The following is a 17,049-nucleotide window of genomic DNA, read 5'->3' on the forward strand; positions in this document are numbered from 1 at the left end:
CAGAAAAGCCTTCAGGGCTAGCCTGACAGCCCGCAGCTCTAACAGATTGATGTGGAGTCTGGACTCCGACTGAGACCAACGGCCGCTGGCCGTCAGCTCGTTGGCATGAGCTCCCAAACCTGTGAGGAATGTGTCCGTCACGATCGTCACCTCTGGCCACGGTTGTCAAAACGGAGCACCCTTCATCAGATTTCCTACGACAGCCCAGCACAGAAGATCCTGTGCGACCGAGGGCGGAATCTGAACGTGATCAGACATCCTGCTGGAGAACTGCGACCACTGCATCCTGAGAGCCCACTGCAGAGATCTCATCTGCAGCCTGGCCTCTGGCACCAGGAAATTGCAGGTTGCCATGAGGCCGAGCAACCTCAAGAACTCGAACGCCGGGAAACTCTGGGCACTTGTCCACCATCTGCAGAATGTGAGGAGCCCTAGCCTGGGGAGGTGAACACTGCCCCAGGGACGTGTCGAGTACTGCTCCGATGTACTAGAGCTGCTGGGTAGGTGTCAAATGGGACTTCTTTAAATTGAGGGAGAAGCCCAGCTTGTGAAGGGAGTTTCAGGTGACGGACAGATGATCCAAGGCTTGCTCGGGAGAATGCGCCCTGATAAACCAATTGTCCAGGTAGGGGTAGACTTGAATCTCCCCCTTTCCTCAGATACGCTACCACCACCATCAGCTTGGTGAAGACTCTCAGGGCGGAGGTCAATCCAAACGGCAGGACCCGTAACTGAAAATGCGAGTCACCATCCTCAAGTACTTCCTGTGTTTTGGATGAATCGGCACATGAAAGTGCATCCTTGAGGTCTAGAGACACCAACCAATCGTGCAGTTGAAGGTCCTGGAGGACTTGAGAAAGAGTTACCATCTTGAACTTGTCCTTCCTGAGGAGCTTGTTCAGCCCCCGCAAGTCCATGATGGATCTCAATCCCCTGTCTTTTTTCGGGATCAAAAAATAAGGGGAATACCATCCCTTGTTCCTCTCAGCTACAGGCACCAGTTCTATGGCGCCTATGTCCAGCAGGGATAGGATTTCCTTCGCAAGGAACGGATCCGGACGCTTCAAAGAGCTTTCCCGGTGGATTGTCGTGAGGCCTCTGCCGAAAGGGGAGACAGTAGCCGTAGGTTATGATCTCCAGAACCCACATCTGAAGTAATGGTACGTCATTCTCCAAGATGCTGCGCCAGTCTGCCCCCAACCGGCGAACCATGGCCTCATGACTGACCGGACGCGGCTGCGGCAGTGCCTGAGGGCAAAGAGGCAACTGCCCGAGCGGCTTTGGCACCTCGAGTACCTTGCTTTCCACCTCTGGTACTCCTACGGTGGCCCCTTTGACTGGCAGCTCCTCTCGATCTACCAAAGGAAGAGCAGTATCGAAAGGAACCTCCCCTCCATTGCTGTCCCCTAAGCAATGGAGGGGAGGTTGTCCTCCATTGCTGTCCCCTAAGACGAAAAGGCGGGTTGATCTACTGCAGCGCTCAAAGACTTCGCTGCAGCTCTGGTGCTCGCAGCCACGGACCAGCGGACACAGTCTGCCATGTCCAGGCCTGACTGAACGGATTCACACATGGCATCCTTGCCATCTTGCACGAGGGCTAGAAAACCATCCCGTTCTTCCCCTTGGAGAATATGCTCAGCTGCCAAAGATGCACAATTCCACAGAGCGCGAGTGAAACTTGCCAAGGCACAAACTGAGTTGGCTGCCTTTAAAGCCATACCCCCAGAAGAAAATCCATTCTTCGCCCAACCATCAAAGCGCTCGTCGTCCCTATCAGGAGGGATGGTAGGGTAGGCAGCCTGCTTCGCTGGGGACGTAGCTGCCTGCACCACCGAACTCTCCGGAGTGGGGTGCGCTGACAAGTAGCAGGGGTCACCACTGGCTGGACGGTATTTTTTCTGAAGCGACTTATTCACTGCCGGGAGACTCTCCGGAGCAGTCCAAGCTGCCGCCACCCTAAGCCATATGAAATGGCAACACCGGGTCAGTGGGTGGACCTTGGTCCAGGATATCCGTCAGATCATCCTGAAGAAAATCAACAGATGGAGCAAACCACCCCAAGTACTCAGTCACCCTCGACATGAGACGCGTATACAATGATTCAGCATGCGTGCCAGGGTCAGGCCTGCCAAAATCAACCTCCGGAGAGGTGTCAAGACCACTGGCATCATTCAAGGACTGACAGGTCTTCCTTTTGACTGTGACCAGACAACACGTCATTAGGAACCTGAGGAGGCACCACCACCACCTCCTCATCAGATCCTTCTTCCACCTCCGAAATGTAATCCAAAGGTTGGAATAAATCCAGCCTGGGAGGAGGAACAGAGAAGGGCCCAAAAACAGGCCTCACTGACTTACTGAGAGCCTTCCTCGGAGTTTCCACAGCCCTCAGGGGCACATCCGGCAAATTCTCCTCAAAAGGCGTCAAGGGCGCCGATGGAATCCGTGTCTACCAAGGCGCCGATGACTTCAACTACTGCTTCGAGGCCGGAGCCCCGAGTGTCCTTCGACAGCCTCTGCGTCGATGGCGTCGACCTCCTCAGAGCCTTGAGAGAGTCCCGTGACGGACACAGCGCCAACTGCGTTGATGCCTTCTTGGAAGGCCTCACAGGTTCTGACAGTCTCGAGGGCGTTGAAGACCGGGACCTGGACCTGGCACAGCTATGGTGATCAACCTTGTCCGATCGGGACTTCGACGGCTCCCGATGATCGCGCCGACTGCCCGAGCCCGAAGGCGTGCGAGTGGTGGTTCTAGCTCGTTCCTTGCCGGCTTCTCTCAAAGGCACAGATGGAACCGTGCCCTGCGATTCGAAAATCGCCATCATCTGCTGGCGGAATGCGTCCCATTCGGCCAACGATGAAGAGTTGGTCTGACAAGTCACCCGCCGTCTGGCGGAGTCCTCCGACGAGGAAGGCGACCAGTGACGGCGCTTCCGAGAATGCCTAGAAGAGGCAGAGGAATGGCAGGAAGGAACAAGTTACTTACCTGTAACTGTTGTTCTCCAGCATGGGTCTGGCATGGATTCACATGCTCATGAATATTCCCCGTCATCAGGCTGGGAATCCTCGGTAAAGAAAAAACCAGTATCAGTTTCGTTTCTGATCTGTCTTTCGTAGTAATAACCAATCACTGGTCTCTGCGTCATACTGACCACAGCCAATGACTGCCCTCTACCTAACCACCGCCTCTGGCAGCCATCTTCAGATTTGGAAGCACGTGAAGTGGCAGTATGACCAAGTGAAGAGCCGCAGAGGGGTAGGCGGGAGGGTTCGCATGTGAATCCATGCCAGACCCATGCTGGAGAACAACAGTTACAGGTAAGTAACTTGTTCCTTCTCCAGCATGGGGTCTGGCATGGATTCACATGCTCATGAATAAAGAATACATAGCAGTACACACATGCACAACCACGGGAGGTGGCAAAGGCTCAACATTAAGCATTACATCAAACTCCACATTAAGCATTTTACCTCCTCACCAGGCTCACCTCAGGCGAACAGGTTGCGCAGCACTGCTTGGCCGACCCTGGACTCCTCCCTGGAATCCCGATCGACGCAGTAGAACTTCGTGAAGGTGTGCGTCGACCTCCACGTAGCAGCCCTGCGTATGTCCAGCAGGGGCACACCAGAAAGGAACGCCGTGGTAGCTGCGATCGCTCTGGTGGAATGGGCTCTCGGACGGCCAGGCAGCGGTCGGTTTGCCAACCGATGACAGTACATGATACAGCCGGAGAGCCATCTGGAAATGGAAGCCTTCGAGCGAGCCTTCCCCTGATTGACAGGTCCAAAGTTCACAGAGTTGTGACGTCTTCCGAAAACACTTTGTGCGGTCCACGTAGAACTTCAGCGCTCTAGCCACATCCAGCGAGTGCAAAGTCCTCTCAGCCGGCGACGAAGGCGACGGGAAGAATACAGGCAACACCAAGGGTTCGTTGAGGTGGAAGTCCGACGGTACCTTGGGCATGAAGGAGGGGTGCGTCCTGAGCACTACCCTCGTGTCGTGAAAAGTCAAGTACGGGGCCTTGCAGGAAAGGGCCTGGATCTCTCCCACCCGTCGTGCGGATGTGATGGCCACAAGAAACGCTGTTTTCCACGACAGAAACTTCAACGGGGCCGAGTGCAAAGGCTCGAACGGAGGTCCCATGAGCTTGGTCAGCACCACGTTGAGGTCCCACGCCGGGGCCGGAGCCTTCACCGGCGGGAACGATCTGAACAGTCCCTTCATGAACTCTTTCACCAGACGATGAGACCACAAGGACGTCCGCCCCGTGGTTCTGGTGTATCGGGAGATCGCAGCAAGATGAATCTTGATGGACGCGTGTGCCAGTCTAGCTTTGGCCAGCGTCAGCAGGTACGGCAGTACTTGGGGAGCCGTAATCCGTAGAGGGTTAATCTTCTGTGCGTGGCACCAGACAGAGAACCTCTTCCATTTGTGTCCGTAGCATTTAAGAGTCGAGTACACCCTGGCCTTTGCAAGAACCTCTCTGCAGTCGGCCGGTATGTCGTATCTCCAAACTCTAGCGCTGCAGGAGCCAGGCCTGCAAGTTCAGCGATTTCGGGTCGTGGTGGAGGATGGCGCCTCCTTCCCTGGAGAGCAGATCCGCGTCCACCGGCAGCTTGATTGGCGGGGACGCTGACAAGTCCAGAAGGTCCGGGAACCATATCTGCCTCGGCCACGCAGGTGCGACGAGGATCATCCTGCACCGTGACCTCTTGAGCTGGTTGACGAGCCGGATTAGCAGTGGCAGAGGAGGGAACGCATAGAGGAACAGGCCATCCCAGGGGAACGAGAAAGCATCGCCCATGCTCCTCGCCTGGGGAAACCTGCTGGCGAACCTCCGGCACTTGGAGTTCGTCGCCGCCGCAAACAGGTCGATCTGGGGTGTGCCCCACCGTCGGAAGAGGCGATCCACTAGATCCTGCCGTAATTCCCACTCGTGGCACGAGCGCAGCTCCCTGCTGAGTGAGTCGGCGATGGTGTTTTTTTATCCCTGCCAGATGAAACGGCACCAGAAACATCCCTTGGGCGACTGCCCAATGCCACAGGTCCTGCGCCTCCTTGGACAGTGCTGGGGACCTGGTTCCGCCCGGTTTCCTGATGTAAAACATGGTGGTGGTGTTGTCGGTGAAGATCCTCACCACCTTGCCCTTGAGGGACGGAAGGAAGGACCTGAGGGCCCAAAACACTGCACGGAGCTCCAGGACGTTGATATGTAGGGATTTCTCCGTCGGGAGCCAAAGACCTCTTGCGTGCAGATTTTCGGTGTGCGCTCCCCACCCTTCCAGGGAGGCATCCGTGGTCACTGTCTCCTGGTGGTCTGGGGTCTGGAAGTCCATGCCCGCCGTCAGATGCGCGCGGGTGCCCCACCACCGGATCGCTCGTCGGAAACTCTCGTCGAGTGTGATCCTTTCCTCGAAGCTCCCCGTCGTTTGGATCCAGCGCGCATCCAGGAACTCCTGCAACGGGCGCATCCGGAGCCTGCACATGGGAATGAGGTAGATGCAGGAAGACATCATTCCGAGGAGGGACTTGATGGACCTCACCTTGGCCGCGTCGGCCACCAACATCCGCTGCACCTTGCCCAGGATGGTCCTGGTCCTCTCCTCCGACGGGGAGGCCAGAAGGGACACTGTCGAGCCTCGCTCCCAGAAACAGAGCGTCTTGCGCGGGCACCAGGTGGGATTTGGCGTAGTTCACAGAGAATCCCAGGTCCGTGAGAAGTTGGACGGTCCTTGCCGTGTGAACCACGGCGAGCTCCCTTGTCTTGGCTCGGATGAGCCAGTCGTCCAGGTAGGGGTAGACGTGGATCCCTTCGCGGCGCAGCTGAGCCGCCACCGGTGCGAGGCACTTGGTGAACACCCTGGGTGCCGACCGTAGACCGAAGGGAAGGGCTTTGAACTGGTAATGGCGCCCTTGGACCACAAACCTGAGGAATTTTCGGTGCCCCTTCAAGATGGGAATGTGGAAGTAGGCATCCTCCAAATCCAACGACGACAGGGAGTCTCCTTCCTCCAGCTGGCCCAGGACGTGCTAGAGGGTGACCATCCGGAACTTTTGCGCCTTGATGAACTTGTTCAGACGTCGCAGGTCCAGGATGGGGCGCCATCCCCCCGTCTTCTTCTTCACGAGGAAGTATCTCGAGTAGACTCCGGAGCCCCGAAGCCTCTTTGGGACGAGTTCGATGGCGCCCTTCCTGAGCATCGCCTTCACCTCCAGGAGAAGTTGAGGGACGTGAAGTTCTTTCCTGGCCACGGGGGGGACGCGCGGACACTTTCTCTGAAACTCGAGCGCGTGGCCCCGGGCCAAGGCGTCCAGCACCCAACGGTCGGTGGAGATGGACTCCCACACGCTGACGAAGCTCGCCAGCCGGCCTCCCACCGGGGTGCTTCGGTGGGGGCCCGACCCCACGGTCGGTTCAATCCTGCTTCGACGAGGCCTTGCCCTTGGCGACGACGGCGGGGTCCGCCAGATTTGCCTCGTCCTCTGTAGGCCTCCTGAGACGACGAGCGGGCCGCTTGACGGTAGGAGGCGAAACCGCCGCCGGAACCTTTGGAGGCGCCCTTGCCTCCGCTGCTCCGAAATGGCGTCCGTCGTTGTAGAACTCCAAGGGCCCGGGCCGTCTCGGTGTCCGCTTTAATGGCCTGAAGGGAATCGTCCACTGTTTTCCCAAACAGGTTGTTCCCATCGAAGGGCATGTCCAGGACTCTGGTCTGAACGTCTTGACGGAAGTCCGTAGCCTTGAGCCATCCACGCCGCCTAAGGCAAACGCCGTTGCCCAACTGGCGGAACCCAGTGTCGGCGATGTCCGTCGCAACGGTAATGGCGTGGTCCGAAGCCATCTCACCTTCCTGCAGGATCTCCAGGGCCTCTGCCCTCTTGTCGTCCGGTAAGAAGTCCAGCAGGGGAGCCAGTTTGTACCAGAGCTCCCTGTCGTATCGGGCCACGATAGCCAAGGCGTTGGCAGCTTTAATCGTCGTCGCTGCAGACAAGATGACTCTGCGTCCCATAGCGTCCAATTTCTTTCCCTCGCCGTCCGGTGGGGAAGTCGAAGTGGAGGCCGCACCCCCCCCCCCCCCCGCTTTTTTCCTGGCCGCCACGGAGACGACGGAGTCCGGGGTAGGCTGCGCCCAAAGGCACAGGGGGGCCGTGTCCGGGACCCAGTACTTTTTCTCGTACCGGTCTCTTCTAGCTGGCGTCGTGGATGGGTTCTTGAGGAGGGTGAGGCCCTCATCCCAAATGTCGTCCAATAGAGGCACCGCGAGGACCGTATTCCTCTTGGCCTCGCGCCGCTGATAAAGGAAACCTTCCTTCTTCTCCTCAGGGCAGAGTTGGAAAAGCTTGGATGCCCTGGCGATCATGGAGTGGAACCATCCAATCTCGTCGGGCGGAGAAGCCCTGGTGGGAGGCGAGGACGGTAAATCCTCGTCCTATACCTCGTCGTCCGTACCCGTCGCTGCCGTGTCAGTCCCCGTATCATCCCCTCAGGTGGACGGGGAGGAGGGCTGGAAGGGGCGCGACGGCTGAAAAGGAGGAGGAGGGTGGATCCTTCTTTTCTTGGCAGGGGGAACTCCAGAAGGTCCCGGTTCTGGGTCCCCCGACGGGAGAGGTTCCGTCGGCAACGGTAGTCTCGTCCTTATCTCTGAGCATAAGGACTGTATAGCCAACAAAATGGCCGCCGAGCTGTCCCGTGGCGCTGGCAGAGGGGAATCCGACGGGCGATCAGGGGCCCCGTCGGTACCCTCGACGATGTCGTCATCACCTGCGTCGGGATCCATCCCGACGGGCCGGTCTTCCACGCCGAGGCCGTGGCTTAAGACTTCGACCAGCTCCTCCTCCGAGGTTCAGCCCGAATCTACGACGACGCCCTGCCCCCCTTTTTCTTCCCCACGGGGGATTTCACGGGGGTCCTATCGATGGGCACAAAAGAGGACTCCCTCCGCGGTGGCAGGGAGACTCTGAGCCCCGAGGTCGCCACCACTGGCGTAGCCTCCACAGGCTGAGCCAGGGCCGCCGCGACAGACTCGATAAAGGGCTTGGCCGGATGGATTAAGGCTTTCACCACCTTAGGTGCGCTCACCGCCTTATCCTTGAGGGGGGGGGGCAGTGCCTCGCTCCCCCTCCGCCTTCGAGCTCGACCGGGGCCTCTCCAGGAGCCTCGCCGGGTGCTCGGCCTTCCTCTTACCCGACCCAGAGCGTTGGCTCGTGGTTGATGGTGCCGGGGAGGGTGCGCCCAGCCTGGCGCCCGTAGAGCCCGACCGTTCGGCGCTCCCGGTGCCAGCGGACTGGCGGTGCTTGGCCTTATGTTGGACCCCCGTCGCCGGGGCGTCCTCAAAGGTCTTAGAAGACCGCTCGGATTTCTTCCTCTTCTTCTCGCCGGACGGGCTCTTCCCTTCCAGCCAGTTGGCGAGACGTTGATGGCGGTCCTTCATGGTCCGCTCGGACATGTTGCAGCAAAACGCACAGTCCTTCTCCACGTGCGTCTTGTCCTCATGCAAGCAGTAGAGACAAAAGGAGTGTTTGTCCTCCTTAAAGACGTTCTGGAGCTGGCATCCAGGGCAGATCCTGAACAGCTTTCCGGGCGTCGAGCTTCCCTTCTCCTGGGCCATGTCCGGGCCTGAGAAACTTCTGGAGTCCTCCAAAAGCGTAGCTTGACGAATCTTCACCCTTGAGGGGCGCAGACGAATCCGACACGGGTCCCCGTTGATCGGATGGAGAGTCGGTGGAGCTGGAGGCACTTTTGACCGAAAAAAAAAGGAAGTTTTTTGAGAAAAAACGTGAAAAAATAACACTAACGCTCGAGAGCAATAGCACGAGGATCCCAACACATGAACGTGTGGTAAAAATCTGAAGATGGCTGCCAGAGGCGGTGCTTAGGTAGAGGGCAGTCATTGGCTGTGGTCAGTATGACGCAGAGACCAGTGATTGGTTACTACTACGAAAGACAGATCAGAAACGAAACTGTTTTTTTCTTTACCGAGGATTCCCAGCCTGACGACGGGGAATATTCATGAGCATGTGAATCCATGCCAGACCCCATGCTGGAGAACTACTCTGAGACCCCCTGGATTTACACCGAGGCGGAGAGTCGCCCCTCGAGTTGTCAGTCGAAAGCCCAGCAGATTTCGACTTACGGGTTTTAGAAACCCTACCTACCGATAATTTCTTCTTCTGCTCCCGCAAGGCCTTCGATGTCAGGGACTGGCAGTCATCGCAGTCGTCGGTGGCGTGGCTTTTCGCCGAGGCACCAGAGGCAGATGTCATGCGGGTCCATGATGGACATTTTGGAACCGCAGTCCCGTTAAAGTAGAAGAATCGAGCGTGCCGAGATGCCAAAGCGAACACGTTCACAGAAAAAACGGAACTGAGGCTATGGGCGCTGTGCGTCCTATATATAACATCCAGTGACATCGACCCTCGACGGAGGCCCTTGAGGAACAGCGTATCGAAGTCATCGACGCCTAAAAAAATTCCGAAGCAGCACAGCTGTAGTCATTACTGTCATAGATGTGGAATACGTCGGAGGACACAATCCCCTCAAAACACAGTTCACAACCTCTCTGTATGCACGGTTGTCAAAAGTGAATCTCACATAGTTTCCTCTTCCTCAGGAAAGGTAAGGTTCTCCACATACAACTTCCCCCAGATTCAACTAGGTGCTTGAAACCCTTCAGGTTCTCGCTACAAATTGTCTATCAACCTTTGTGCTTCTCGGGCTCTCCAAAGTCCTCTGACAGACTTACTTTATCTCAATCTCCATGTGGCCTAAGCCCGTTCTGGTTTGATCGATTACCACAACTTGGGTGGGCTCTCCGAGCCTTGAATGTTACAGTCTGTTTCTTAGGGATCTACACGATCCGACCGCGGCTTATTTTCCCGCGGCCGGAAAGTTTGCATGAGAAATGTGCAAACCACAAAAGGTTCATACATTTCCCATGCGAACACACATACACAACTACATACCCCCACCAACACCACGACAGCCCCCACCCACATCCTCGACACAGCCCCGACCCATACCCCCAACATAAACATACCCTACTTACCTTTTTCTTCACACTGAGTCCCTGCGGCGCCAGTTCCCTTTCACTTCCGTGATCAGGCACCGGCACCGCAGGGTCTTTTCTTTTTACAGGGGCTGCAGGGGTTCCCCCGCAACGCCCGCTCACTATACTCTAAAGTATAGTGAGCGGGGTGTTGAGGGGAACACCCCCGCATTTTTCTTTTTTGTTAATACTTACCTACAATGCTACCAAAGATTCAAACTTTTGGTGGTAGCATTTTTAGAACTTTTTGTACATGCGACCTTTTGGATACAGTCAAATCATACAATACCGTTCCTTAGCACTTCCCAAAGTCTACTGGCCTTCTAACAGCCTTGTTACAGCTTGTTTTAGATAGGGCATCTGCCCACTTGGATTCATCAGGTCTCCGTAACCTTGTCTGTTGCCCAAGCCTGGACTATCAATTTTCATACATCTCAATTGCATTCTCTCCTCAGGAGCATTAGTTTCTTTGCTGTTGCTCATCTCGGCGGCAAATGCGCTTCTCGGGCAGAGCTTGGGGATCCAAGCTCCCCTATGCAGTCTGGTCTCTGCGTCAGTAACTGGCCTACCATGGCTTCCTTGTGGTCACGCCATCAGAAGACTGTTGCTTTCCACTCTCCATCTCTTTTGCAACCTTGGCTTCCCACTCGGTCAGGACGCCAGACTGCCGGCGTCTGGCTATCAATTTGCTCGCTTTCCAAGCCACCGCTGGCTACGCGGTGTAGCATGGCACCACCCCCCCCCACCCCAGGACATCACATCAGAGGGTCACCTCTGCGCAGGAATTTCTCTCATATTCAAAGTTCCTTGTGGATTTATGTACGTAATAAAAAAAAGGGATGTGTCCTCTAACCGTGGCATTGAGGCGTGATCCAGCATTACCTGATGCCAAAGGAATTAAGGAAAAGTCTATTCTGTAAATTGAAACAGGGTTAACAGTCTTTGAGATTCCCATGCTGGCAGATAGCGTGTTTCGGACAAGGTGTCATTTGCAGGTAGTCACTATGAACATATAGGTCTGTCATTCTTTCACACGGAGAAAAAAGACTGTCTCTGCCTCCACCATTGGGGCTCACAAAATGTTACTCACTCGAGGAAACAGGGGGCGCCTTTTGGACAGCTCACCCTGAAAGGACTAATGCCTCAGATGGCACAAACACAGTTGTGTTTCTATTCAGGCTGCAAATAAATACTAATTTGGGAAAGGGGTCTGAACAGTTTCAGGAAATGCAAAAGGTTCAGGGGGTTGATGCCACCAATACAGTTCAGAACGTTCTGCTTAACACACTGAACTAACAGAGCAGCACAGCAGGAAACCAATATAGGCAAAGCAATTGCAATACATGAGACGACTGACCTGCAATGACCATTGAAGCCTCTGCCTCCACGTTCTCCTGTTTCCAAGGTCCCTTATTGAACTCCTTTTCTCTAAGCGACACTTCATAGGTCTTCACATGTCGACCTTGGGGATCCTGCAGGACACAAAACAGGCCTCAACACCACCAGCGTAGCTAGAAGGACCTCACTTACCACCCAGTCAGAAAGGGCCCATGCTCTGACATCACCTCAAGGATAATTGCCTCCATCCTAAAAACCTGCATTACTCATTTAAGGACTTCACACGAAATACCCACAAGGAATCGCTCTACCCCAAAAAATAATCACATGGGCACAAGGCTAATTTTACCAGCCATAGTCTTTCAAGAAACCTCTTAGAAGTAGAAAAATAACACATCTCAAACGCATTAATACCCTTGTAGTCCACCACAATCTCAGGGCTTTAGTCCAGACACTACACATGTGAGCCTCCCAATTTCGCACACTGAACTGATCCCTGAACATACCAGCATATCATACTGAAGATTGAATATATCTCCAGCACAGACCATCATCACATCCACTACTGCATAGTCACCATATTCATGCAGTACCCCATGCTCTACACTAGGCCTTCAGGTACCTGGTAGACAAAGCAGATGGTAGGTGCTTGGCAGCTGTAAAGGAACTTTACATCTATGACCTGTAGCTCCTCAAGTCGGATGTTGAAGGCTTTTAACTCTTTATTTTCCCGATCCAAGGGAATCACTTTGAAAAGCCCATCATAGAGACGAAGTCCGATCATCCTGCACTCTGGATCCACAATGCCAATGATTCCAGTCTCAGAGGGGCGTCCAATGCGGTCCTACGACAAGGAATTGAATGAACATCCCCAGCTTTTAAGACATTTAGTGTTTGAATAAGACATGTTAAATTATTCGGCTGCATAGAGACAAGGAAACGTTAACAATTTCAGACCTATACCTGGTGGCCAACTCAGGGAATCCTAATGCAAGGCGGAAAGGGAATCCCTAGACATAAGCAACACAGTGCCATGATCACAACTCACAAAAGCCAGTTCACGAACACAGTATTCCCCATAGCCTCTAGTACAAGGTTAAAACAGATAAAACACAGGTAAATCCTATAAAGAAGTGTCGTACCTAGAGTGCGTGAAAGGGCAAACGGGTTAAACAATGACTAGAGAGCCACCAAAAGTTAGAATACAGTTATTTAGAATACAAGAACATGGTCACAATACACCCCTAGAAACCAGTTGAAACAAAATATACTAATATTGCTACTAACGCCAATACTTGTCTATTGATACGAGTGCAGCGATTCATTGCTTTAGGACCCGAAAAAAAAATCAGGTACCACCTAACAATCCTGACTTTGGTGTAAAACTCCAGGGACTCAAAGGGAACCTCACGTAAACTGTCAAGTTCAGGCAGGTCCCCGTTGTAGTCACTTCAGGGGTAGTTTAAAAGCTTGTAAAGGTTTTTCCTTCAGCAAAACAAAAAAGACAGTACTAAGTCCATAGGCCTGCTGCAGTTATGGATTGCAACCAGGTAAGCAATCTATCTACTCATAGGTGCAGGCAAAGAAGCAACCAAGTTCAGACAATGCCACAGAAACCCTCTGTAGAACTTTAATATCCTGACACAGCCAGCCAGAGAAGTATGGATACAAAGCCGGATTTGGCCCACTGGAAGTCAGCCAGCAATCACTGTAGGAGAGCCTGCAAAGCCCCACTACTCCAGGACCCAGGTGAACCCGGGATACTATCTCAAAGAGTAGATCAGATCCCAAAGGCCTGGGGACAAATACTTATGGTACGCAAGTCCCTGACCATTGCGTTTGGCAACAGTGGGAGAACCCAATATGTATAATGATTAGACAAGGATTCAGTACTCAAAGATTGCCCAGACAGAAGAACTAGTTACTCTTACCTTGTAACGTTCTTTCGATGGGATGTTCCTCCGACGTATTCCTTATCTTAGATATAAATCCTTCAGCTTTGCTGGCCTCGGAAAATTTTTTTTTTTTTTTTTTTTTTTTCGCCAGAGGGCGCTGCGCGTCGATGATCGCCGAGTCGATGACCCTCGACGGCCTCCGTGCCGACGTCGACGTCATCCTGCCTATAAAGGCCGCGCGCAGCGTCCGTTGCTCAGTTCCGTTTTGTAGTCCCCAGTAATGTTTTTGGATTAGACTAATCACCTTGAAGGAGCATAGGCTGCAAACCCACAGGAAGTCATACTGCGGGGATGGATGGGAGGGTCGATAAGGAATACGTCGGAGGAACATCCCATCGAAAGAACGTTACAAGGTAAGAGTAACTAGTTCTTCGAAGGGATTGTGTCCTCCGACGTATTCCTTATCTTAGATAGACTCCCATAGCAGTGGTATTGTGACTGGAGGCGGGAGTAATAAAAGTTATGTTACCCTTCCAGAATGGACAGAGTGTAACACAGCCTTGCCGAATCTAGTTTCTTGACTAGAGGAGGAATCCAGGCTATAGAATTTGGTAAATGTATGTGCGGACGACCATGTGGCAGCCGCACATATATCTCGAATTGGCACCCCTCTTTGAAGGGCTGAGGATGTTGCGATACCCCTGGTAGAATGAGCCCTTAGATTTTGAGGAGGCTCCTTTCCTGCCAATTTGTAGCATTCCAGAATGGCTAAAATAATCCATCTGGAGATGGTTTGTTTTGTTATTGGAAGGCCCAACTTATGTCCTGCATAACCTACAAAGAGTTGGTCTGCTTGTCTGATCTTAGCCAATCTGCTGATATAGAAGCTCAAGGCTCGCTTAGGGTCCAGCCTGTGCAGTCTCTCTTCCTCCTTCCCCGGATGAGGAGGAGGGTAGAAAGAAGGTAATATAATCTTCTGAGTGATGTGAAACTCCGAGACTACCTTCGGGAGGAAGTTAGGCTTCACCTGAAGAACAACTTTGTCCTTGTAAAAGATTGTATGTGGAGGTTTACACGATAAGGCTTGCAACTCGCTAACCCTTCTAGCAGATGTCAATGCTATTAGCAAAACAGTTTTGAGGGTGAGAAGCTTCAATGAACAAGAGTGTAGTGGTTCAAAAGGGGCACCCTTTAGGAAGTTTAAAATTAGGTTTAAATCCCATAAGGGAACTTGAAAAGGTTTCGGGGGATAAACATTAGTTAATCCTTTTAGGTATTGTATTACCAATGGAATTTTGAAGTATGAAGGCTCCTCTGCAGTGCGCTTAAAGATTGATAGCGCTGCGAGATAGCCCTTAATTGTGCCAACCTGTAGGCCTGAATTAGCCAGGTAAAGTAAGAATGACAACACCATAGGTGTACCACAAGAAAAGGGTTCAATATTCTTTTCTCTGCACCAGCTGCAAAATTTGTTCCAACGGCAGCGGTATAGAGTTTTAGTTGCCGGCCTTCTGGCCGAAAGCAACACCTCCATAACATCATCCGGAAGGTCCCAATCCTTGTACCTCAACCTTTCAGACACCAAGCGTGAAGGTTGAGGGTCTTGATGGCTGGATGGAGAACCTGACCTTCCTTCTGCGAGAGAAGATCCTCTCTGTATGGCAGTCGAATTGGAGGGCAGATGGACATGTCTAGAAGGTCCGGGTACCACGTTCTCCTGGCCCAATCCGGGGCAATTAGGATCATGGTCTTCCGAAACCTTCTCAACCTCCTGATCATTTGAGGAATGACAGGGACCGGAGGGAACGCGTACAGAAGTGGGAACTCCCAGTCCACTACGAACGCATCTCCTAGAGCTCCTCTCGGGGGAAATTCCCTTGAGCAAAATCTGTCGCACTTCCTGTTGATACTGGTGGCGAACAGATCCACTTGAGGGGTTCCCCAAAGGGCGAAGATCTCTTGAAGGACTTCCTGAGCTATCTCCCACTCGTGAGAGACTGTGCTCTGCCTGCTCAGAGCGTCCGCTGTCAAGTTCTTCTCTCCGGCTAGGTGAATTGCCGATAGAGAGATTCCTTCCTGAATTGCCCAAAACCAGAGCTGCATCGCCTCTCTGCACAGTGGTAGTGAGCCTACGCCTCCTCTTTTGTTGAGGTAGTGCATGGCCACTGTATTGTCCGTCATTATTAGGACGTTTCTTCCCCGTACAGACGGCAGAAAAGCCTTCAGCGCTAGTCTGATGGCTCTCAGCTCCAACAGGTTGATATGTAGTCTGGACTCCGATGGAGACCAACGACCGCTGATGGTCAAGTCGTTGGCGTGAGCTCCCCACCCCGTGAGTGAGGCATCCGTGACTACTGTTATCTCCGGCCATGGTTGCCAAAACATTTCTCCTTTCAGGATGTTCTCCCGACAGGCCCACCACTGAAGGTCTCGGGCTACTTTGACCGGGATCCGAAGGAGATCTGTCATCCTTCCTGAGAACTGTGACCACTGAGTTCTCAGTGCCCACTGGAGGGATCTCATTCTCAGGCGAGCCTCCGGCACGAGGAATATGCAGGATGCCATGAGGCCTAGCAACCTCAGAAAGTCGTAGGCTGGGAGATATTGGGCATTCTGAAATCTGATGACCATCTGCAGAATATCTCGAGCCCTCACCTCTGGTGGCAAGGCTTTTCCCAGGGAAGTGTCCAGGACTGCTCCAATGAATTGGAGTCTCTGTGATGGTATCATCTGTGACTTCTTTAAATTGAGGGAGAAGCCCAGCTTGTGAAGGAAGTGGCAAACATAATCTAGTTGTCTCTGAGCCTGTTCCGAAGATACAGCTCTGATCAACCAATCGTCTAGGTAAGGGTAGACATGAATCCCTTCCCTCCTTAGACTTGCAGCCACAACCGACATTAGCTTGGTAAAGACCCTCGGGGCGGAGGTTAGCCCAAATGGCAGAACTCGAAATTGATAATGAGAGCTGCCAATTGCGAACCTCAGGTATCTCCTGTGCCTGGGATGGATCGGCACATGGAAATAAGCGTCCTGGAGGTCTAGAGATACCAACCAGTCCTGAAGCTGGAGGGCCTGAAGGATCTGAGAGAGAGTCACCATCTTGAACTTGTCCTTTCGGAGGAATTTGTTCAATTCCCGTAAGTCTAAGATGGGTCTCAGTCCTCCGTCCTTCTTCGGTATTATGAAGTAGGGGGAGTACCAACCCTTGTTCCTTTCCGCTACAGGTACCAGTTCTATGGCACCTTTCTCTAGCAGGTCTAAAACCTCCTGCAAGAGGAGCGGATCTGGAAGCTTCAAAGGGTTGTTCCCCGGTGGATGACTCTGAGGGATATGTAGGAAGGGCAGGCAGTAACCTTGGGCTACTGTCTCCAGAGCCCAAGCATCTGACGTAATAGCCTGCCATTCCGTCAGATGGTGAGTTAACCTGCCCCCTACTGGTGTTCTGTGAGGGGAGACCTCAGAGTGGTTTTGAAGCGGCTGATGCAGTTGCCGAAGGTAAAGTGGCTCCTGCTCCTGCGGGTGCGGCTTTCTTTCCCCTACCCCGTCCACCACGGGTAAATCTTCCTTGGCCTCTTTGAGCCGGTCGTCCCCTGCCCCTTCCATATGAGGAATAGTAACGAAAGGACCGTCCTCTCCACGATGATCCCGAAGGACGAAAGGTATTCTGACGGATAGCAGCTCCCAATGACTTGGCTGCTGCCTTGGACGTTTGCAGTTTCTCCAAACTGTCATCCGCCTTCTTTCCAAAGAGGGTAGAACCGTCAAAGGGCAT

The 17,049-nt window shown here is 53.3% G+C and overlaps 1 protein-coding gene across 1 annotated transcript in view; it reads right to left on the reverse strand.

Moving 5' to 3' along the window:
• The window catches only part of DDB1 (damage specific DNA binding protein 1), a 1,539,839-nt gene that overhangs the window by 1,332,444 nt on the left and 190,346 nt on the right, over positions 1-17,049 (reverse strand). Inside the window, exons 4-5 of the mRNA XM_069623834.1 lie at positions 12,005-12,226; positions 11,402-11,516 (exon numbers count right to left, since the gene is read on the reverse strand). Of these exons, the coding sequence (XP_069479935.1) occupies positions 11,402-11,516; positions 12,005-12,226 (337 nt within the window). The remainder of the gene's footprint in view (positions 1-11,401; positions 11,517-12,004; positions 12,227-17,049) is intronic.

The sequence above is a fragment of the Ambystoma mexicanum genome, chromosome 11 (assembly GCF_040938575.1).
Source record: "Ambystoma mexicanum isolate Mex_15411 chromosome 11, UKY_AmexF1_1, whole genome shotgun sequence".
NCBI lineage: Eukaryota > Metazoa > Chordata > Amphibia > Caudata > Ambystomatidae > Ambystoma > Ambystoma mexicanum.